The sequence below is a fragment of the Triturus cristatus genome, chromosome 2_1, assembly GCF_964204655.1.
Source record: "Triturus cristatus chromosome 2_1, aTriCri1.1, whole genome shotgun sequence".
NCBI lineage: Eukaryota > Metazoa > Chordata > Amphibia > Caudata > Salamandridae > Triturus > Triturus cristatus.
Genome location: NC_140581.1, coordinates 362,994,632 through 363,019,739, shown reverse-complemented (window position 1 = coordinate 363,019,739; position 25,108 = coordinate 362,994,632). Strand labels below are relative to the sequence as shown.

Here is a 25,108-nt window from a genome sequence, read left to right as displayed (position 1 = left end):
CGTAGAGGGCCAGTGCCAACTGCAGTCTGGTAGGCAGGCTCTCAAGCAGTGCTTGTTAGCATGCAGCGCTATCTGCAAAACAACAGTGTATCTATGAATTTGGTGACAAATCCAAAAAGCATATCTGTTGGTCTGTTGGTTGGCCAGCTGTAAGGCTGGGTCCAGATTGGTGCTGATGTTAAGATATGTAGAAGTGAGAGTGGTGTACGATGATCAGGGAATTGCAGACGTCTTTGTGGATTATTATGAGGCACTCTAAAGAACACATCCACCTCACATAACAGAAGCTCACTACCCAATTGCAAGGGATTTGATCTTGCCTTGCTCGCTCCCGGGAATCGGATAGACCTAGATCTCCATGACCGTCCTCGTAGACATTGCCATATCTCACGGACTCAAAATAATCTCCTATGCAGACGACACCTATCGGATCCTCTCGCTCACCAAAGACCCCGCCAACGCCAAAACCAACTTCTGCAAGACCATGACTAACGTAGCCAAATGGATGAGAGACAACTGCCTCCAACTCCCCTCTGACAAAGCTGAATTACTGATCTTCGGGAAGAACACCTCCACATGGGACCACAGCTGGCGGCCTGCAGAATTCGGACCGACACTCACACCGACCGACCATGCATGCAACCTCTGCATTATCCTCACAGCCATCTGACCATGGAATGGCAAGTTAACGCAGTCGCCTCCTCCTACCTTCACACACTTAACATGCTCCGCAGAATCTTCGGACACCAGAAAGACCGACACTCAGGCCCTCGTCATCAGCTGCCTCGACTACGGCAACGCCTTCCACGCCGGCATCTCCACCCAGCTCCTCAGACGACTCCAGACCTTACAGAACGCTGCAGCCAGACTCATCCTGGACCTCCCCATATGACCCCACATTGCCCCCACCTGAGAGACCTCCACTAACTCACCATCCAGAAGAGATGTGAGTTCAAGATCCTCACGCACGCCTAAAAAGCTCTCCACGACCTAGGATCTGCATACAACAACCATCGAAATTCCACCAACCCGCTAGACTCCTGCGCTCCTCTTCACTCATCCACGCACACACATCCTGCATCTGCCGCAGCGGTGCATGCTCCTTCTCCTACATTGCTGCCAAGACATGGAACTACCTTCCCCTCCTGATCCGTACATCTTCCTTGCTGGCAGACTTCAGAAAGAGACTCAAGACCTGGGTCTTCGACAGAGACACAGCACCCAGATACCCCTAGGGGTGACATTGTTGCGCTTCACAAATGCTGTTGATTGATTGATTGGTTGGTTGGTTGATTGATTAGACCTACCATTTGAGAAAGAGGAGCAAAGGTTGACCCTGCAGACCATGCTCTCATAAACTCCTGTTCCAAATGGATACCGAGTTGAGTTTTTCAAGAAATTCACCGGCACTACTGCTCCCCTGAAGCTTGCCATGTTTCAAGAAGCCCTTCGTACTGGATTGCTGTCTACAGACATGTGGTGGTCCCTCCTAAACTTAACAAATCACTCACTGACTGTAATTCCTACAGGCTGATTTCCTTAAATAATATTGAGTCCAAGGGGCTGGCGAAGGTGATGGCCAAATGGCTAGCAAGACTAGTACGCTACTTGATATCTAAGGATCAAAATGGCTTTATACCAGCTAGAGGGACCCAGCAACGTATTAGAATCCTGCATAACTTGTTGGCATAGGTGCAAGAGATCTTGAGCCTACCTGTTTTTTCCTAACTTGATTTTGAGAAAGCTTTCAACTCAGTTGAGTGTCCTTTCCTCCACGCTGTTCTGCGGCGCATGAACTTTGGCCCTCTGTTTCAGAGGTTGTCCTGCTGCTTTAAAATGCCCTGTGGGTGAGGGTGTGGATGAATGGGCACACTGTCTAGAAAGTTCCCAACACAAAGGAGCATCAGGCAGGCTTGCCCTCTAGACCCATACCCTTTTGCCCCGAAAATTGATCACTGGCCAAATGGGTGTTGCATGCTGCACAACTGTGGGATCTGCAATGGGATGATGGCTCAAAGGATGGCATTTCATTATATACAGCTAATGTCCTGTTGTTCATACACTGCCCCGAGTTCTCGATTCCTAGGCTAATCCAAATATTGAATGTGTAACAGGAGGCTTCATGCCTCTGAGTAAATTGGGATAAAGCTTCCCTTCCTGTGTTCCACTAGCAGGGTCATCCCCAACCCGACCTCAGGCACCATTGACCTATAATATGTTACAGGCTTTTTCCTTTGTTTGGGGATGCGGGTGTCGGTGGACCCTGAGACTTGTTGAGAGCTCAACATTGCTCCTCTAGAACTTAAAGTTAAGGGTTATTTGGTGTTCTAGGGCACACTTTCACGGAATATCCAGCGGCGTATTGCCCTCTTTAAAATGGTTACGCTTCCACAGCAGGTATATACTCTTCAAAACTAACACTACAGGATACCTCAGAAATGGTTTAGGAAGTGGCAAGCAATTATAAACGACTTTGGTGAAAGGGATGATCTGGGCTTTTGTTTAGAACTGACAGGATTTCTGAGGTCAACCCCATGATCATGGTTCTATGGTACAGGCCCCCCACAGATACCCCAGGTCACTGCTATCCCAATTGAATGTTGGCATACTGTCTTGAAATGGATATGGTGGGACACAAGGCCCAACAGGGAAACACCCCTGTGGCTGGGCTTTAATCGTTAATGCGTCTGACCCTATGGTAGTCTTCTGGGAATGCTGGGAAGCTGACGTTGGAGAATTGGACGAGGAAGATTGGGTTGAGGGGAAAATGGCAGTCAGACAGTTGGTGATCTCTGCTAGGTTGCGTTTATTCCGATTCCTATGCATACAACAAGAAATATTGCAATCCAAAGTATATTGCATAAATCGATGTAGTCCTATGGTGTTATCCCAAAATTATCATGTAAACCTTTATTTGAGCAGTAGAGTTTTCTGTCAATCAGATCATAACAACATTTACACCACTTGACTTAGTTGTAAAGGGATAGGGAGCTAGAGAGAAAAATATAATATATGAAGAAATTGCTTTTACTACTAGATGTTAGTGGCGTCTTTTAATGATTCTTTAATGTTCTGCCTCTAACAGGTTGTAATAGACAGTAACTTGGAACAGAGGATTATTTCGTTAATAAATGAACACCGAAACCAGATCGCTGACAAGGGATCCGTTTCTGGAAGACTCACTGCTAAAAAACTGCAGGTAAAAATTGCCGCACTTATATCCATTCAGATGTACAGTGATGCATGGGAGGAGAATACAAACAAACATTTGATGCACATTTGTGAAAAGTGTATTAGAAGGAAAGATGTTTTCTTCTATTCTCTTCCAATCCATGCTATGAATTTGGCAGCATTTGTATGATCCTGTAGTTGACTGTACCGTACAGGGTTGGATGTCCATGGAACTCTGCATCTGCACCTACTATTATTACCCCTCACGAACATGGTGAAATAACTGTATCAAATCAGCTTGCTTTTGAATTACCTGGTAATTCTCCCTGTGCTTTTTGCAAGAAACTCCTTTCTCAAATTTTAAATCTGATCTTCCTTACTGTACGCAAGACGTTCTATTTGTGAAATGCACATTAATTTGCTGTCTTCTGTTTGATTTTTTTTAATGTAGGATTTATACATGGCCCTCCAAGGATTTTCATTTAATTCTGCCGATATTGAAGAAGCTATGAAGAATACTGTGGTGTATGGTGGAGACCTTCACTCGGCGTTGGACTGGCTTTCTTTGAACCTCTCAGATGGTAAGTAAAGCAGCAAACTAAGGTTGCAATTGGTTCTGCGCATGAGTCTTACCTGATTTTTTTCAGATCCCAACTAAATCTCTTTTCATTACATTTTTACATGTTCTCCAGCTCCTAATATTGCTCATGAACGCTATGCGGACCCTGATTTAAGCAGGCTTTTTGCTATTTTGTTGAAGTGGAGAGGGAGTCAAATTTATCTCAAAATATATATTTAAACCTGGGAAATCCAGTAGGCCAAAGGGTTTTAACAAACTCATGAGTCTAGAATTGGAACATGGAGGCAGAGACGCTTATGTTACATTTCAACCTAACTAACATGGTAATGTTAAAAAAGGGGTGGTGGTGGTGGGGGGGGGGGGGTACTGCGGGTTCATGACATCGTCAACTTGAATTGCTAAATGAAAATGTGGTGAATAAATCAATGGGGTGAGTGTATATACAGAAACCTGCAAGTCACAGACTCAAATCAGTTGCTAAATTAGTGTCTTTCTTCTGCAGCTGCTAAAATAAATATTGTTGTTACGTTTTGACACTTGGACTGGCTTTTAAAAGAGTGGAGTTGTTTTAAGAATATGGAGGTGAAAGGATTACTTCCATTGTCGTTATTTACATGGGATTTTAATGGGAGGCAAATGTTGATGTAACTGAATGTCATACTTCTCACGAAGGAAGCAAAAGCTCCTCCTACTGCACACTGTTGCACCATATAGGTTTTTGTCCTTAGGCATCATCCAAATTCATACAGATTTGACTACAAATTAATTAAATAGTGTAGGACAGTACACCTTTTAGATGTGGCCCTCTGCCCACAGGACTTGGTGATATTTGACTATGCATACTGAGACATTGTTAACCGGCTTCTCAATGCATGTGCTTGCCCTTTAAACATGGAGGTGATTTGATTGACCACCATATCTACATTTAGCATTTCAGTAAAGCGCACTGTGCCAGTGCAGAGATAAATGGGCATGTAGGCTGCCCTGCAGATTTGTACCACCCACGGGGGCTGAACCTAAAAATGCTGGTGGTCAACCTTTCTGGAAAGCCTGTGTAGTTCTAACCAACGGGACTGACTGACTCAGCATATGAGGTACTGGTGATTTCATGGTTAGAATTCGCAAGAAAAGTATCCCGTCTATTTATTGGTTATATATTCATCAAGTTTTCATTCAAAGATAGTATGCCAGTATGATCGAAAAATACAAACTATATAACACCAAAGTGGTAGACCAGTGGAAAAGGAGACACTATGTATTTCCGAATACTATGGCCTAGCTGTTTAGTGTTTATGCGTATAAGTATGGCTGCTACACAATACCAACTAGCTATTTTGATGAAACTACACCACGCTTATACCCCAAAAGACTAGGGAAAATGTATCCATCTGCATACAGTACACAAATACCAAAGATGTGAAGATATTGACCGGATCATAGACATATGTTTTTCGATTATTTAATTACGAAATCACTCTGGATAGCACTTAATCGCTTTATTACAACCAGCCCAATTTGGTTTTTGTAAAAGCTTCATAAATGAATCCTTACAAACTGGATGATACTCTGTTTAACTACTGGTCCTGTTGGATAATTTACAATTAATCGTATGTAGAATTTACAGAGGGAAAACATGGAGGTCAGACAACAAAATTACTATAAAATATATATTTTTTTTATAGATTTAGCAATATCAGTTACATACATGAAGCAACATGGTGCTCCATAGGTGATAGCTGAGGCAAAGAGCTTGTGCAGTGCATCAAGAACAAATGGTGCTCAAACATATGTAAAAAGACGATAAATAACTTAATTGAGCCTATCCAAGTGTTTCACATCTTTAATCTCTCAATCGTGGGCCGAGAACGTCTGTTCATCAGTTGCCCAAGACCCGGTATTGTTTGGTACAGGTTGAATGTTAAAAACAGTCAATGTTTCACCCCTCTTGGGAAGCAAGTGCTTTCTCTACATCATAGCGGGTCTTCATCAGGACTATGCATGGAATAAACTGGAGCAAGAGAAGGGCTATGTTTGACCTTGTTTCCAATAAAGTTTTCTTTTGCATATGGCGGGGCAAATCCTCAAGCTGTCAACTCAGAATATGGCATATATTGCAAAATCAATTTGAATGGTGGCAGTTCTTTGAAAAAAAAAGTCATAGACATTTGGATGTGATGCAGTAAATCAGCCCACAATCCTATTGGATCGGAGGTTTGTTTGTGGATATGCTGGATGAGCACTCTGTGCTGGCTGACAGAATCCATGTCTGTTTAGTATACAAGACCCAGGTTCTGAGGAACACCGAGTCCTCCCATTGAAATTCTGACACTCTGTTTAGCTACAAAAGACACACAATTGATGGACGGAATGCAGAACAAATCATAACATTCACCCCCAGTCAAGAGATCTGAGTTAAATCCATAATTCGTTTGCTCACCATGCCACCCCAGTTTAGACCTGGCCGAATGCAAATCAGTCTTGACCCTGTGCCTCATGGGAACAGTCTAGCCTGAACTGCCAGGTCCACCCTGGACCGGAAACAAGCATCCTAGGACCGGTTTCAGTGTTTCACCCCTCTTCAGCCAGGATAGCTTGATTCCAGTGGCACATTGAGCCCAGGAACCACATCTGGGCATACCCGGCGCACTTAGGGCAAGGAAGCAAAAGACACAAAATTGATGGACGGAATGGCGAACAAATCATAACATTCACCCCCAGTCAAGAGATCTGGGTTAAATCCATCATTCTTCTGCTCACCATGCCACCCCAGTTTAGACCTGGCCATATGCAAATCAGTCTTAACCCTGTGCCTCATGGGAACATTCCAGCCCAAACTGCTAAGCTAGGTCCTCCCTGGACCGGAAACAAGCATCCTAGGACTGGCTTCGGGGTTTCACCCCTCTTCAGCCAGGATAGCTTGATTCCAGTGGCACAGTGAGCCCGGGACCCACATCTGGGCATACCCGGCGCACTTAGGGCGAGGAAGCAAAAGACACACGATGGACGGAATGCAGAACAAATCATAACATTCACCCCCAGTCAAGAGATCTGGGTTAAGAACAATGGATTTAACCCAGATCTTTTGACTGGGGGAGACCGTTTGCAATGTCAGCATTCCGTCCATCATTTGTTTGTTGTAACACTCTGTTTAACTACCGCAGCTGGAAGACTATCAGTAGGTAAACAATGCAAAAGTCAATACTCCACAGTTTAATGTATGCTAAAGGGAAGCAAAGCATCTTGCTAATATGAATTTGTCTATTGCTAAGAAAAATTTGACCAAAAAAGAAAATTGAAAGGTGGGAAAGGATATGTTTGTGATAAGACTAGAATGTGCTATGAATGGTTAAATTATATTTTTGCGAGATGTCATCTGTTATAGGGGATATAATTTCAAGCCATTTTTGGATGGAAGACATTGTTTTATCATACATTATAAATTACTTTAATAATCGTAATTCTTTCATTATCATGTGTATACTAAACAATTCCTAATCTTCACGAAGGTAAGTACGTAGTAACAACAGAGACACAGGGCGTTTTCTTATTGTGTATATCTTAATCTTGTCACTTGGTACATATGCATGACCCCCACATAGGGATGAAGGAGGGGATTCAGGCTGCAGATATGTTATCGCAAGGAATGTAAGGGGCAGGATGAAGTGTGAATTTGAGCATCAAAGTAACAGGACTAGGCCCAGTTTTAAGAGGATCGATACACGTATTGGACTGCCGTCTTTAAGACCTGGGGGTGGAGGATGCGGGTAGAGATCAAGGGCAACCTAGCAGATTCATGGTGCTCTACAGGGGGAGGTATTGAAGGCAAATAAGGTCCCCGAGAATTAATCTTTTTGGAGCTGCTACTGATGATGTATGTTCCTGACATTTTCAAAAGATACAGAAATGTTTCCCCCTTCAAAGTGGAGGAAACTTTAATAAACTGAGAGCACACCGAGTACTGAAAATAGGTAGAAGGTCTCCCACCCACTGCTATGATGGTATCATTATATCAAAAGGCAAAACACTACAGAAAGACAACCGGACAACAAATGTACTTGGTGCAGGACTTGAAGCGGACCAGCAAGAAAAAAAACTACTGTTAATTTGTGTAGGAAAGTGCAAAGGACTGCAACCTAACATCTGAACGTTGCTAACCTCCTGTCGCCTCAGGGACTGGAAAAGTGAAAGGAATAACCTCTTCAGTGGAACTGATCATACGGCAAGTTGGAAGTGAGTGACTGAACTGTGACGAGAATTTGTTGGAAGTGAGTGGTTTTAAAATGATCCACTCTCACTGAGCATCAGTGTCCTGGGACCACTCTAAAGCACGTTTGAGAGCTCTCCGTGTCACAACAAAGACGCCTTGGAAAAGCTGGGACTTGACTCTGGCTGTAGGCAGCTAAGGACCGAAGACTGTTCTTCGTCTTGGAATCTCAAGGCAGGAGCTCCCTGAAGAAAGTTTGAAAATTGTGAACTGTGCCAGCCTGCACAAAGTTGTTGGTCCTGCTCTGCTCTTATGGCCTTTTATTAAGGCGCAAGAAGCAGGTTTGTACTGTGCCCCTGGAAGGAGATGGGGGCCCCAGTGGTGGCTGATTTTGGGTAACCACCAGAACTGGAAATTAAGTGCATTGTGAGCTAATTAAAAGTCTATAACTTTTGAGTGACTGATGACATTTATGTTTGCATTAATTTTAAACATATTTTTTTTATTTTACTAAATTGTTGTTACAATTTTACTGAGTGGTTTCTTGACTCAAGTGTTATGTGGGTATTGCTTACATCCATGTTGTTCTCTACCGGGGCAAAGTACGTTTTTGCAAAGACACAGTTATTGGCTAAAGAGGCACTAGATTAGTACAGTGGTGAAGGGCTCGTTCCCACTGTGATAGCAGGCTGCTTACAAATAATTTTTCAACAAATTTATATCCACAATATCCATTAAAGTCCTTATTAAGTTGCTGTAAATAACAACAGGCATTTGCAATGCAATCGGTCTCGTATTAATGAAAGTTAGAGCCATTGGAGTTGCTAACAACGTTTGTTAGTTATGTTAATTTGTTTGCAGTGGAGTGATCATTTGACCTATCTAAATATGTAGGAAAGAAAGAGAATGGAGGAAACAGTGGAAAGTAGGGGTGGTACGAGTAGTGCTTTAAAAGAAAGAGGAAAGACAGTACAGTAGTATAAGTAACAAAAGAAAATTGATGAAGCAAGGAAAGGGCGCAGTACCACAGGCTGTTACTAGGTGACCTTTATTATCCACGTAAGTTATTGCACTCTTAATGCAACCTACTAAAGGATGTTGCTCCGGCATTGTTGTCTGTTGAATGCGGTATCAGAGGCGCAATGCGTAATGTCTCTATGAAACAGCAGCTTTAACACAAGTGTGGCAGATAACATCAGTGATGTTTACAGTGCTGCCGAAATTTGTCCTGTTTGTGCAACACGGGTGTGCTTTTTTTTGCATTTTATATAGCGCAAACTCTAACCGAAGGTATTGGAGTGCTTTACATGAGCACCAGTTCCATTACACAAGGACACATTCCTTTTTGGTAGGTATGGGGGAGATTAAGTGATTTGTCCAGAGTCATAAAATGTTGAGCCGACATAGAGACTTGAACCTGGTTCCCCAACTCAAAAGTCGGCAGCTCTGACCATTACGCTACATCCTCTACATTTGCACAGCGCAGCTGTGACGGGGAGGGTGCCCCTGACACAGCACACAGCTAAACAAGCATTTACAATGCAACGGTCTCGGCATTGTTAAAGTTAGAGCTATTGGCATTGCTCATGACATTATTTTGGTTTATGTTTTTAAAACATTTAAAGACTTTTTCACATCTAACGTGGGTGATGGAGGCTTATGACTATCAACAGGGAATCCATGCACCGTCTCCAGCAAAATGTATTGTCCAAACGAGTGGTCTGTATTTGAGATTTCAGGGAGGTGGGGGGGGGGCAGGTTTAGGACTAACTATATATTTTTATAATCGTAAACGTCATGAACTCATAAGAAAGGTGGACAGCTGCAGGTCATGCAACTGTGGGTGTGTTAAGAGCAGCCCGTGAATAGCCTGTTGGATTGGTCCTGCAGCTATCTGCACGTCAGAGTGTTTCCAAAGGGCAAGTAAATAAATGCAACAAAATACAGTTTTCAGAGGCTTGACATATTTAACGAAAAAAAAAAAACACCGCTGGAAACGTGCTGCATCGTGACACTGCCAATTTTATGGGATGCTGGAGTCGTTTTCCCCCTTTCGAGTACAACATACCAATGAACATGAACACTTTGAAAAAGAAAAGAATTCTTGCCGTCTGAAGTTATACATGTCAAGCCTTCCAATGATAAGCGACAAACTTTCGGTCACGGATGAAGGGACCTATTATCATTGAAATTAGCTACGTTAAGACGGTCCTTAAAATATGCTGTTAAAAGGGTCACTGGTAAACTGTGTACGTTTAATAGAAAACGTGATCCACACGAGGTTGGAATTCATTCGTTTTACTCCTGAAGCGTATCTCTAAAGCAAACCAGGTAGCACACTGAATTACCGCACCATGAGCCGCAAAATCTACCTCCCGTGGGTTGATGATTAATGAGCTGTGCTGTAGGTGTGAGGAAACAGTTGAAATGTGCTGTCAAATGGGATTTTATCATAGAAGAAGGCAAAGGGGATAATGCGTACGCTGTCCCAGCATCACCCTAGTGTAGCGCTCCGCAGCACCCCAACAGCACGACTCACCAGTGGGAATCCCCAGCTCCTTGGAACCGCTGCCGAAGCCCTTCACCACCTTCCCCTTACAGAAATAGGGTAAAGTGTTCATGGTGACAGCTCCGAGGACGTCCGGGAAGTGCACACACTGTCACAGCACAGTGCGAACCGGCTAATGGGTATGGAGAGTCGCTATCCGATAGTGACAGGCGGAGGTGGTGTGACGTCGCATCGTGCGTAGATCATTCACAACCACAGGCTGAAGGGCAACCGTTCTCAAGACTAGAAGAAAGACTAGACTGTCAACTTTATTGTTACTTCTCCGACAGCGGCCATCTTGCATTACCAATTTCCTTCTTCCTTTAGGCATCGGAAGATCCGTACACGACATTGTTGGAGTCGAGTGACGACGTTTTCCCTTCGCGACGTACTCCACACGATGCTGCGGAATCCCCTTGGTTAATCCACTCTGACTGATCATATGTCGGGGCAGGACAATTCTATGGTAGAACCGGCGGGGAATATTATGCTTAAACTTTCTTCTGCTTTATTAAACTACAGCCCCGTCACTGAGTAAATATACTTTAATTCATTTAAAATTGTACAAGTACCGAGGCTCGAAGAGTGGCTTGGGAGCTGGAAATGTGTCAGACTGCGGTGCCCTGAGCTGAGCCTTGCTGCCTTTCTCCGAGGTGAAGCAGAAATGCCTCGGAGAAAGGCAGCGGCGTTTTCGGATTCGGGGGCGTTTAAACACGCCCTGCGAAAAGCAACGAAAAAACACGCCCCCAAATCCGAAAAGGACGGGGCTTGTTTTGCGAAACAAGCCTCTTCTCCAATGGCTGGCCAGCATTTAAAAGGCCAGCCAATGGAGAAGAGGAGAGAAGAGGGGCGGGTTCAAGCCCCTATTCTCCAAGTCATTATGTCTCGTGAGCGAGACTGCGCAAGTGCAGCCTTCGCTAGCCGAGACCTAAAAAACGGTTTTGTCACAGCTCCATGCACATTATTGGACCCAGGCAGATTACCATCCTTGTTGTGATAAAATCCAGCTTGGATCAGAAAGGCTCCCAGGAAACACGAGGCTGGCTGGTGAGAAGCTCCTGTAAGCCTTCAGGTAACACAGAAAAAATAAGTAATAGATTACAAACAACCGTACATGAAAGGGAGGGGCTTCATATACCAGAGTCCTCGTTGCCGATGACCAGCTGTGAGCTGGAGAGACGAGATGGGATAGGGAAGGGAGGCCCGGCGGGGGAGCTGACAGCTGCTAAAAAAAAAAAGTGCGGCATCCATGATATAAGATGAAGCCTGGCAGGCTACGTTTTGATATAAGCGGATGTCTTTTATGACATTTTATGACAGTCTAAATACAAGCGTAGTCTCTAGGTAATTTATTTTGGTCATTATTATAATTATTTAAACTTGTTTAAGTTGAAAAATTGCTTTAGAATGTAATAAAAATGAGCTCTCCAACAGAGATGAGATCTATGAAGCACAGCAGTCTGCAGCACAACCGTGAGCCAGCTTAAGCCTTCCAGGAAATAAGAGGCTGGCTGGCGAGCAGCTCCCATAAGCTTTCAGTTAACAACTACAAACAAACAAAGGGAGGAGCTTCACATACCAGAGTCCTCAGTGCCAATGACCATCTATGGGCCGGGGAGACAAGATGGGATAGGGATTGGAGACCCGCCGGGGGAGCTGGCAAGAGCAGTGCTGCTGAGAAAAAAGTGTGGCCGCCATGGTAAACAAGCAGCAACATGGGAGGTAGGTGGAGCACTGGGGAGATTAAGTGATGGCAGCAATGACGGGAGGGACGATGCGAGCGAGGAGGCAACAGATGGCCAGAGCCGGCCAACAAAAAGAAACGATCGAGCCATGACAATGGGTGGTGGTGGTGTGGGGACGGCACTGGGGAGATTAAGTGATGGCACGAAGGATGGCAGGAATGATGGGAGAGAGGGTGGGAGGCGGTGCAAGCAAGGAGGCAACGGATGGCCAGAGCTGGCCAACCAAAAGAAACAATCGATGATTTCCACTGGGAGGGAACCAAGCACCTAAAGGCGGGACAGATGGACACTATTGACCAACCAGAATAAAGGAATTTTGAAAGGCAGGCCAACCAACCAACCAAAAGTGCTGGGCGTGTTTAAAGCCCATATACTGAATACAGCATGCCTCACAGAACAGCGCATGCACTGCCCAGGCTCGACCTAAAAAGTGCGATGAATAATGAAAATGGAGCAATTACTTTACTGACTCCATCAGAATGTGGCAAGCTGCATGCATGGCAAAGATGCAAAACGTTTCTGGTCCAACTTCCGTGCAAACGGTCACATTTGTTTACATTGAGTTTGGACCTTGGAGCCAAATTTAGGATTTAAACACTTTATTCGATTAACACATTGCATCTTACAGGTTCGTGTATACAAACGTATAAGTTCCCCAATAGAATTAAAAAGACATCACATGATCCTAGCCCTGACTTATTTACTCTTCTTCGATCCAAGAGTAAGTCCAAGTTGTTGTGGAGAGTAGGGGGACTAAAGGAAGGTAAGTTGGAATCACCACTAGGTTTCAAGTCTATTGCGTAATTTTGGAGTAGAAACCTCAGTCCCCAGTAAATTTAACTGCGTTTTTGGGTATGCCATTAAAGCTAAAGCAGGAACAGCTCCTTCATGCCTGAAACCTTTACCCAAATAACTCCCATGGGGAAATGAGGCAAAAGGAAGGAGAAGACTTAATAGTCATCCTCCGTATGAGCCCTGGCTTCACCTCGACAAGCCTCTGAAAAAGCTTCTGCTTGTGTGAAAGCATGCCACTTAACATTACATTCAACTGTGAGTTTCGTGTGGTGCCAAGGGGATGACCCAATATTCAATCTGATATGGTCTTATTTGATGCACTGCTGATGGCTCCTGTTGTGTTGTGTTGCCTTACTGTAATTAGGGAAGTCTAGGACATTACTTCCACGCAGTTTGGTTTCCCTCTTGTTTCTGGCTTCATGCAGCACCAATTCTCTCTTGACGGGGTTACTCATCTCCTCTTTCAACTCCACAAAAGTGTTTTTTAACTGTGAAATTTGCTTTGCTGCTCCTTGTGCTTCGTTCTCTCTCTTCCCTACCCTCTTGTCCAGCATAGAAAGCGTATCACCCAGTCGAGGTATCCTTTTTATCTATACTCATTTCTTCCAGTTCACCCTGGGCTGCCTGGATGAGGGAGTTGTTCCCTATGGATCTTTCAATATGCTCCTCTTCCCTGTTCTCCGGTGCGGTCTTTCTCCTCAGGCCTATGGTGACACCTTTTTGTGAGAAAGTTCGTCCTGTATCCCTTTGTTTTCTCCATTCTCCTCGTTCTTCTTTGGGGCTATGGTATTTTTCTCTTTTCCCACTCCTGTACGATTGCTCTCCAGGATTCTCTACCGGTGCTGTTGTCTGGTCAGTCAATAATGCAGGCGTAGCTCCCCTGGCCTCCAAGTCCTCACACTCCTTCTGCTCCTCTGCACTGCCCTCTCCTCCTCTTGTTTGCCACTGGACCTGGGCACCCCAAGAAACACAGGAGGGCTGTTCCAGTCCTCTGCCTCCTCTTGTGATCATCACACAGGCTGCCACTCTTCTCATCTGTGATTCTCAATGCTGGTCTGCGCCAGGCCGCTGGAGTCTCTCGATCCCCGAAAAGGTTGCCAGCAGATGCCATCTTCAAGCAGACCTGCCCTTGGGCTTACCTTTGGTGTGCGGCGTATGACAAGGCTTCTGAGAGCACCTTCCCTCCTCACCCTTGATATGGGTCTGCACCGGATCTCTAAAGAGATAGAACTGCTCTGGCGCATGGCAAGTCACATCACTCTTGGGCCAACTTTAGATGTAGAAGGGGACACGACCTTGAACAAATAATTACGGGAGTCCTATTCACCCTTCTGTGGGTTTCCTTGCTCTATTAAGAGTTAACAGGAACATGATGCCGCAATGACGGAATCTCTGCCATGTGGTTAACCATTGGCCGTGGTGACGCTGTCATAAACCGAGGAGACCAACCACCCAATATAAGATAAGAGATCTGCCCCTATTTTCCAGCAATATATCTTGTTGATGTTGCACAAAAAGCCCTGATGTTTTCCCTTATGTCATTCACATTTCCATTGTGGGCACTGGAAATGTACCATGGGCTGTGGGGGTACAGTTCCAGTACTCACTTAGGGCCCTCAAAGTAGATGAATGCGTGGAATAATGTGAATCATTTGGGAAGTCATGACTGGGAGTTATGTTAGCATGAAATCATAAGAGGTGGAGATGTGAGCCAACTGCCGGTGAATTTTAGTCCTCAAGGTAGCTTTAGTGCTGCCTGGAGGTGTCTCGGAAGAGGGTAGACACTCCTCTGTGACAGAAAAGGCAATATACGGTGGAGCACCTGCTTCTGGTGAGACAGTTGTGTTTTCTTCGCCACACTGTTGGCTCTGTCATAAAACCACATGCACCCAAATTAAGCTTGTAGTATTAAAGTGTATACAACAGTTAAATGAGGTGTACTATACAAATGGCCATTATCAGAGAGAAACAGTGACTGGTTATTTTCTTCTTGACACTGAGAAGGTGTCAAGAATTCCTGTCATGCGAGGGGAGGAAAACGGTAACCAGCGAAAACGGACTACATCTCCCAGGATGCTTACCGGTTGAGAGGTTATGTAAACAGGAGAGCTGTTACATAACTCAAGGAAAACAAGCCCTTATGTAAACAGGAGAGCTGTTACATAACTCAAGGAAAACACGCCCTATAAAGGGAGGAACCGGGAGGTACAACGCTGTCGGATATTGTGTTTACACCGACGTACCTGCTTCGTGAAGAGCAGTGTTCCGGAGTGGTGCTCCAGTAAGGCAAGAACGGAGGTAGGTCGAGTCGTTACTCCCTGGGCCGTGTCTTGCCCCATCGTCACCTGTGAAGGACCCGGAAGCTCTACCGGTCAACCATTGAGCTTCGCTTTTTGACTCGGCTGAGTCAAAGCGCAGTGGCGCTTTTGCTGGTTGGAGTCGTAACTCCCAGCCCGACCAGAGATACAGGGACTGCCAGCTGTAACGCACACCAGGAGGTGTTTGCCGCGTTACAGACTCGGAAGTCCACAGGATCGATCGAGCGGCTGCTCTCGGTTCAGTCTTCTTGCTTTTTGATGGGGGTATCGGTGACGCATCACCAGGAGGTGACTCCGCGTCCCGGTGCAGTCTGAGGAAGAGGTTGAGCGGCTGCTCCCTTCAGGTAGAGACCCCGGCTGGGTGTTTCCCTGACTCCTCGATTCTCCCCAACACTCTTCGTGCCCCTCACAGCCTACCGATTGGCATTGTCGGCCATTTCATTTCTGCCCTCTGTTGGCATACGCCGGGATCGGCGTATATGCAGAGGACGGTTAGGAGCATCCGTGCTGTGGGCTGGTAACATACTTAGCCTGGAGGATTCCAGTGACTATAACTTTTGTTTATTCCTTGTATTATTTTTGCCTTCATTAAAATAACTAACCCTTCACAAGTGGTTGCGTCCTCATTATCATGTCTGTTAAACGATCCTGAGACGTTCAGGGCGTTACAGAAGGGTAATTATGTTCGGGATTTCGTAAACGTTTTCTAGGCTGGCTCACTAACTTTTTTGATTAAAGAACTCTGATGATTTTCTGCAAGTATGGAATAGATTCTGTATTGGTGTTTCTTGGAGATAAATCACAATTAAAGTTGGAAAGAAAGTGGAGCTACTTGAACCTTGACAAAGCCTCAGAAAGAATGGTGCTCTTTGGGAATCCTACATTGTAGAAACCAAGCAATAAAGAATCTACTAGTGTAGATGTTAGTGGCTATTTGTTTCTGTCTTAATTACCTCAGTTATTTTTGGGGTATGCAAACACATGGATCACATTAGCTGTATCCTAATTGGACACTGCAAATCCCTGGTCCCTTTAGACACCATAACCCATACATGATTTATCAGTTTTTACTTCCAAAACAGTTGTCCAATTTTGGTGGCTAGTATTCTATATACTCTGATATAGTCAGATATTGGGTAATTATTGACATTTTACTATAATGTCAGGCATTAAGAACCTAAATATGCAATTGTGTTGAAAAGCATTAGAATGTTTTGTGCATTACAGCAAAACAGATGCATGTTTTGTACTTTATTCTGACTCATGGAATGTCAAAGCTACCAGGCATTGTTATCAAGATAATTTTGGCCCAGCACACAAATAACTTTTAAGAGGCACATGTGCACGAACCCCACAACCCATACTTACCATCCCTTCCCTTCCCCCTCATGAAAACAGCTGACTTCCAGAACCCCAGTCCCGGTGTGCATTTGTGCTCAGCGATCCGTATGTCTACCTCTTGCATGCTTAGTGTCTGAGACCTTTTTCATGATGATGTTTTTTTTTTTTGCTGAAGATTTTTGTAGACGATAATCCCATGAGGCCTAACCCTAGCAATCCTTGCCTATTTTAATCTTTCGAATCAGTGTGTCCTATTGTGTCCAGTGCCAGTATCTTACCCCAGGGCCTTTTTATCGGGGTTCCTTGATCGATACTGTCCTGCGATAACCGACAACAGGCAAGCTCCGAATGAGGGGTTCTGAAGGCTAATGTGCCTCTGCTGAGGGCTCTCTTATTTCCCTTGTATCATGTTTTCTTTTAAAGTTGGCTTTTGAGCCTGATACTGGGCCTTGTCTGAGAAAGCACACGGGGTGAGTCCTGGATTTAAATTCTGAGGGTTTCCCTTGGTGAATGGCTTCCACAGTTTAGTAAATTTCAATGCTATCTTTCTTTTGCAATACTATAGTGCTGTTTTCATGTACATTCTGATTGGCGTTTCTAAACCCTGGCCAAAGAAACCACAGAGGAGAAAATCGGGGACAAGAGTTAAGCATTATTGGTAAAGGAAGCTGACGGAAATTCAGTGCCAAAGGTCGTAGCCAACCAATTATTACATGTACATTTGTTACATTAAGACATTTTGCTAGCAGTATCATGACGGTGGTTCCGTTTGGAATCTTGAAGGAGATTTGTAATAGCTTGTGGAGAGGACTTCTTCCATGGTCAAACCATTTGTGTGGATTGTATCCCATGAGCACCTTTATTAACCAAGGGTAGAGTTAGTGAAAGAGGCATTGCATGGTGATCTTCCCATGCAAGTACTTTGGTTCCTACAACTGTAATGGAATTCTGATTGCAAAAGATCATGCCCAACATATGATCTCATTCATGAGTCAGAACAACTGCGAGCTGAAATGTAATGCCCCAATACTAGATAACAATATCTTGTAACTGGTCATTTAGATTAGGCTACCCACACATTATAACCTCCCAGGATAGCTAAACAGTTGTTTTGGCTCATTAATTCACTAATGGTATCGCCTAATAGTTTGTGTATGCCATGACAAATTAAGGGTGAACTTCAAGTGAACAGAAAAACGTGTGACCGAGAGCGATGATTGGAATTCTTACAGGGCTAAGTTATATCTTTAGATCAAATGATTCTCAGTCTTATATTCATTAAAGCCCATGTGTGCAGCCGTTAATGCTGTTAAATGTTATCATTGTATAGCAATGCAGAGTGACATTATGATCGATGTACTGGTCATCTGAAAGCCAGAATTGTAAGATAAATTCCATAAAGCGATACCAAAGGGAATGATGGACGGAGCGTTTGAGCAAATCAAACACTCACCCCCGGTCAACTGATCTGGGTTTAATCCATCATCATTCTTTAGCTTACTCCACCACCCCAGTTCAGACATGGCCATATGCAAATCAGTCTGACCCTGTGCCTCATGGGAACAGTCCAGCCCGAACTGCCAAGCCATGTCTTCCCTGGACCGGAAACAAGCATCCTGGGACCGGTTTCGGGTTCATAACCCTCGTCAGCCAGGCTATCTTGAATCCAGTGGCAAAGTGAGCAAGGGACCCACGTCTGGGCATACCCTGCCAACTTAGGGCGAACAAAGCGATACCAAAGGGACTGATGGACGGAGCGTTTGAGCAAATCAAACACTCACCCCCAGTCAACTGATCTGGGTTTAATCCATCATCATTCTTTAGCTCACTCCACCACCCCAGTTCAGACATGGCCATATGCAAATCAGTCTGACCCTGTGCCTCATGGGAACAGTCCAGCCCGAACTGCCAAGCCATGTCTTCCCTGGACCGGAAACAAGCATCCTGGGACCGGTTTCGGGTTCATAACCCTCGTCAGCCAGGCTATCTTGAATCCAGTGGCAAAGTGAGCAAGGGACCCACGTCTGGGCATTCCCTGCCAACTTAGGGCGAACAAAGCGATACCAAAGGGAATGATGGACGGAGCGTTTGAGCAAATCAAACACTCACCCCCAGTCAACTGATCTGGGTTTAATCCATCATCATTCTTTAGCTCACTCCACCACCCCAGTTCAGACATGGCCATATGCAAATCAGTCTGACCCTGTGCCTCATGGGAACAGTCCAGCCCGAACTGCCAAGCCATGACTTCCCTGGAACGGAAACAAACATCCTGGGACCAGTTTCTGGTTCATAACCCTCGTCAGCCAGGCTATCTTGAATCCAGTGGCAAAGTGAGCAAGGGACCCACGTCTGGGCATTCCCTGCCAACTTGGGGCGAACAAAGCGATACCAAAGGGAATGATGGACGGAGCGTTTGAGCAAATCAAACACTCACCCCAGTCAACTGATCTAAATTCCATATCCAAATGCTCCTCCAATGGCATGTCACATGCATCACATGTATTGTTGAATAGAGGATTTGGTATTAACCAAGGAGCATATAAGTATTTTCCCTCATATTGTCCTCCTTTAAGACCTTGGGCTGGGTCCCCACCTCTCTGCTATGATAAACTGCAATGTTATGACAAAGTTCAGATTTAATTGAGCGAACCTAATGACCTGCTGTGTGGCCGTGTCTTAGATTTGTCAGCTGTATATGTCTGTTTGTAGACACAACATGCCAGTCATTTTATGTCCTTGTTAAGTCTCATCATACTGGGCTGTGATGTGCAGTCTCCCGTTGTCATCTGGAAGCCGCCGTCTCAGTGCACCTGAATATACATACGTTGATGGATCACTAAAGTCTGCAGCACAGTGGATGAGAAGATGATTTTCACAGTGTATTGAACCTTCTAAGAACTGGAAGAACTGGAAGGAAAGGAAGTTAACTACCTTGGGGTGGAAGGTGAAGTTGACACAGTAACTACTTTAAATGTAAGACTGAAAGGACTGGCTTTAGTTCATGGTTGGTTAAAGATGGTAAGAAAGAGAATGCCTTTGACAGAATATTTTTTCACATGCTGCACTTAACAAATGATGTTCCTTGTAGACCGCATTAGGGCTACAGCTGTAAGTGCTATGACCTATTAGATACATGCATGCCTTTTGCTTAGACACTCTTTGGCAGCTTCAGAAGTGGTAAACAGTAAATTAGAATAAAGATCTTCTCGTCTGCTCAATATTACATTTGACCCTTATGTTCCACTTATACATAGGTATCAATACATAATTACAACCCTTCATACTTTATACAGTTCTGCTTTCAAACCAGAAAGCCAGATTTTGTTTTATCTGGCCTACATTCTTTTTCTTTTTAGATGCATTACCTGATGGATTTAGTCAACAGCTTGGAGAGGAAGAAAAGCGAAATCGAGCAAAATTTGAGCCACCTCCACAGCCTCCTGTACAATTGCCACTGCCTCGGATTGCCAAGACCAAGAAAGAGAAGGAGGTCCCAGAAAAGAAACCCAACCAGGTATGTACCTACCATATATATTGACTTGTTCAAGTTCAATGCAGTGAGGATTAGGATCCAGCAATTTTACTTTGTTATGATTGCAGCCTCTCTGAGTCACCCTTGCCTGGCCTGGGTAGCTCAAATAAAGCTTTTCCAGATGTAGGTCAGTCCGTTTGTCTGTATATTGTTTGTCAGTCTTGCGCTGTAGCCTACTAGAGCCAAAGGTCTAATGAAAGGCTAGAAGACAGCACAATTGAATTATTCAACTTAGGAACCAATTTCATGTCAAGTTTAAATACAGGTACTGAACTACTTGAATATTTTGGGATGGTTACAACAGTAATAATATCTCTGAGAGATTGAAGTTTATCTCTAAAGAAATTGGACATTCGTTCCAGAAAGGGCTGGGACTTTTCAATTCCCTATGGAAAGGCATGAGGCGAAGTCAGAGACATTTAAGCCTACAGTAATTCATGTGGAATTATTTCAGATATTGTGATGCAAGAAGAGAAAAATGTTGTCTTGAAAGTTCACCTAAGGTATTACATTTTCTTAATTGACTCTGGTATTGCTTGTTCGTGAATTTCTAAAGGGTGTACTGTCCTATTGAAAAGCTGTTCCCTCTCTGTCAAGTTTAACTATAAATGTATTGCAAAGAATCCAGCAGATTACATGGGTTAAACAGGAAGCGGGATTTGGAAGTGCCCTAACTGCCATCGTTCAAATATAAACCATAAACTGAAGTTAACTTTTGCTCCATCAAATACGCCCATCCAGCAGAACAACCAAGATGAATTAATTAACCTATCCAGGCATTTCCAGCCCAACACAGATTTCAACGTCCATCTCAACATCTACAACACAACTCTGAAGAAATATATAGAAAGCTTTGCACCACTGAAAACTCACACCTCTATGCCTAAGTTGTCAGCACCCTGCTACACCCAACAACTTAACAAAACAAGCATACAGTACAAAGACAGGAGAAGAAGTAGAGAAACTCAAAATGCCAAAACTTTACCCTTCAGAAAGCACTCCGCTCCAACTGTTATTCCATTATCACCACAGCTAAATCCACCTACAAAACCACCATGAATGCAGCAGTAAGCATAAACAAAGCCCCTTTAAGGCCATAAAATAGTGGGCTGATCCCATCCTAGGACCCACTATCCCAGCATCAGCCATCAGATGCAATTCTGTCAAAGTCTTCTTCGTGGAATAAAATCAGCAAAATCAGATCTACCTTCTCTCTCACTCAAGCATCTCCAACTTTAAGAACTCCCTCAAAGCCACCTCCTACTAAATTGACATGTTCCCCCCATCATCAAGTCTATGAAAGGTGAAGCCCTCACACCTCTTCTCCACATTATCAATGCCTTGATAATAAGGGGCACCTTCTGAGATGGCTTAAAAACCAAAATAACACTACTTTTGCCGAAAAAGCACACACTAATTCCAGCTGAGTTTGGCAACTTCCATCCTATAACTTGCCTCCCATTTGTTGAAATAATCATCAAGAAGACAATGGGTTGTGTTTAGAAAAAAAAATGAATAGTTCACTTTTCATTTTTTTAAGAGCAGGCAGTGGTCCGTGGGACCACTGTCTGCTCTTAAAAAAAGTTTTTGCATACATTCACAAAGAGGAAGGGTCTCTTGGGGACCCCTTCCTACATTTTACCACCAACTTGAAGTTCGTGGTAAAATGTTATTGTTTTGCAACCGCATTAAAGTCACAAAATATTCATACATACCGTTACGATTTGGTATTTGGAAGGGACGCCGTAAACACGCCTCTTCCAAATACCGAATTGCAAACCCATTTTGTGATTTGGTAACAGATTACCAAACCCTAAAATAGGGTTTGTACATGAAGGAAGCATTTTTTGCATTTTGCAAACAGGCCAATTCTGAGATGTGGCCCATTTATGAACACAAAATGATTGATACATGTGGCCCATAATTGACAACCACTTCTCTGCAGAAAAATAAAATCCTATTCAAGTTCCGTATGGTGCCACCATAACCTTGACAACTATATGCAGAACCTCTGTGATCCTGACTAGAGCAGGCAACCTAGTATGAAACTTCTCTTGTTTAGCTGATAAATTGATGCAGACTAGCTCACTACAGTGGAATCCTGGAGGACACTTTACCTTCTTTCTTGTACAACAAAAATTCCTTTTTTCCTCTTACACTCAGCAACTCTGTTTTACACCCTCATAGCTTGCCTCTCTTGAAGCCTTGGGAGCCTTTGAAATCTTAACCTTCTCTTTCAAGCACCACGGAATAAGAATTGAATCTTGGTTGTGACCCCTCACCTGAAATAGGTGCGTTTCTATAGGTTAAAAGTGTGGCCTATAATGCGTTAATCCAATTGATTAACCACTAGTTGGATAACTTCTTTAACAGCTTGCTTGAAGCACCCCACCTACCCATTGCTCAAAGATAATGAACTGCTATTCTCTGTGTTGTATGCTACATCTAGTGAGATAATGTGAGAAGTTAGCACTCACAAATGGAGCTTCACTATCTGACACAATACCCTCAGGTAATCCTTCCCTGCAGACACAGTCTTCCAAATAGTTGATCACCGGATTGGCTGAAACACTTTTTTATCAATCCTCAATTTTGACCACTTGGTACAGTAATAAATTAAGACAATAGCAAATACCTTCTTCTAAGTAGGAAGATGGCAAGGCACCATGGAATTTATGCCTATTTTCTGCCAAGGACCATGTGGAATATTTACAGCCATGGGATTGATGATGCATGTATGCCTCAACAGATGTATCACTTCTGTTGTAAAGCTTATTCTGTTTAACCCACCTGTCTAACTAATTATCTATTTTTGTCCACCAGAAATATCGACAGATTTTTCTTTTTGTGCTGCACATCAATAGATGTCTTTCATGAACTTTGTTTAGGTTCTTTTTCCTCATGCAATGATGTGAAACATATGTATCCTTTCCCCTTTTAATACTGTTTCCCTTGTTATTTTTCCTTGAACCTTGGCAAAAAACGTTTTTACTCTGCAATTTCCATTCTTCCAGTGATCCCGAAAGAAGATATACTACCTAATAATCCCTAAATTGGAGTCCTTCTGCAAAGCCTGATTTCAACTAATTTCTGTTGTGGTCACACCCATTAAACAGGTTCCTGTCAAACCCACAACATAAACAGCATAAACTCAAAATCATAATCTCTCTCTTTCGGCTGCTTATTTCAACGTAACATTGGTAAACAGTGCATACAGTCAGTGTGCAGATTGTTTTTCTCAATAACATATTTTTAAATTGATATGTCTTTGGTTTAGCTGGTAATCTAGCCAACCTGGCTGTGAAGACCCTACTTTCACCTGGTGAAAGCTTGTTTTCTATTATTTAGGATCAGTATGGAGGATACTTTTCATCCTCCAAAGAAATGTATTTCGAAAGTTTTATATAGCGCGTAAAATATCCCGAAGGATATCAGAGCGCTTTACAAAAGGATGGAAGGAAGGTAATACATGCAATATCGGCATCAAATAAGAATAACAAACAAGAGTAATTGCAGGACAAAGGTATCAAAGGATAATAATACAATAACTAGTACATAGCAGGCTAAAAGGGGAGCAAAGGATAAGGTAAAGAAGAATAGCATCCAGCGAAGGTCTAACGGTTGTAGGATCAGTGATTTAGAGCAGATGATCCTAACCCATTTATGGTAAGAACTTGTTCATTAGGAATCTTTTGGCTTCCAATTTGAAGGCAACTGTGGAGGAGATTCTGCGTACTTCCGGTGGAAGAGAGTTCCAGATCTTCAGGGAAGCACCAGAGAAGGCTCGGTGGCAGGTTCTCTTTTTGCTAAAGATGTGTGGTTACAAGAGAAAAGTGTTAGCACTTCTTGAGGGTCTACCACCACCAGATAATTCAAGCTTTTGCGCTAGGTAACTGGGGGTTTTGAAATGGAGGGCTTTGTGCGACAGACAAGCAATCTTTAGCTGAATTTGTGCTTCGTAGGGCAACCACTTAAGGGATTTTAGGACTGGGGATATATGCGCATTTCTTTTGGTACCCGTAACAAATCTGGCCGCAGCGTTCAGTGATGCCCTTAGTGGAGCCAAGGTATATTTGGGGAGGCCACAGAGCGTACCACTGCTATAGTCTAGTCTCTGCAAAACAAGCGCTTGGACCAAACTTCTTGAAATCCGTTTGTGGAAGGAATGGTTTGATATTTCTGAGTATTCTCAAGTGATTAGCTCCCTTACACACATCGCTGATATGATTCTTCCTGTTCAGATGCTTGTCCAGGTTGATTCCGAGAGATTTGGCTGAGTCTATAATAAGGGGGGGGGGGGAACAGTTGAAGGCAGTGATTCAACCAAAGGTCTAACTTGGGGATGTGGTTCGGAAGAGAGATGAGAAGGAATTCGGTTTTGGAGGTGTTGAGCAGGAGGTGATTCTCGGTTAACCAGTTTTGACTAGACGTTAGGGCAGTGTTGAGTGAAATGATGTTATCCGGGAAGGAGATTTTCAAATAGAGTTGAGTATCGTCCACGTACATATGGAAGAGAATGTTCATGGAATTTAGTGCATTAGCTAATGGTTCCAAGAACAGGTTGAAGAGTATAGGAGATAGGGCGGACCCTTGGGTGACAGCATGAATACTGGAGAGGACTGGGAGTGGTTCGCATCGACTCATTGTGATCTGTGGTAGAGGAAGGACGAGAACCATTGTAACACCCGACCAGAGAAGTCGATCCAGAACGGATAGGAGGTTGTCGTGATTGACAGTGTTGAACGCGGAGGAAAGGTCAAGGAGGATTAGGAGGCAGGATTCATTTTGGTCAAGCATTTTTAAAATGTCATCCATAACGTGAGTGAGAGCCGATTCAGTGCTGTGTCCCCTCCTAAAGCCAGATTGATGCT

At 43.8% G+C, this 25,108-nt stretch overlaps 1 protein-coding gene across 1 annotated transcript in view; it reads left to right on the top strand.

Moving 5' to 3' along the window:
• Positions 1-25,108, top strand: part of DHX29 (DExH-box helicase 29) — a 1,004,292-nt gene that overhangs the window by 314,471 nt on the left and 664,713 nt on the right. Inside the window, exons 3-5 of the mRNA XM_085631302.1 lie at positions 3,086-3,199; positions 3,623-3,752; positions 20,062-20,219. Coding sequence (XP_085487428.1) covers positions 3,086-3,199; positions 3,623-3,752; positions 20,062-20,219 — 402 coding nt within the window. The remainder of the gene's footprint in view (positions 1-3,085; positions 3,200-3,622; positions 3,753-20,061; positions 20,220-25,108) is intronic.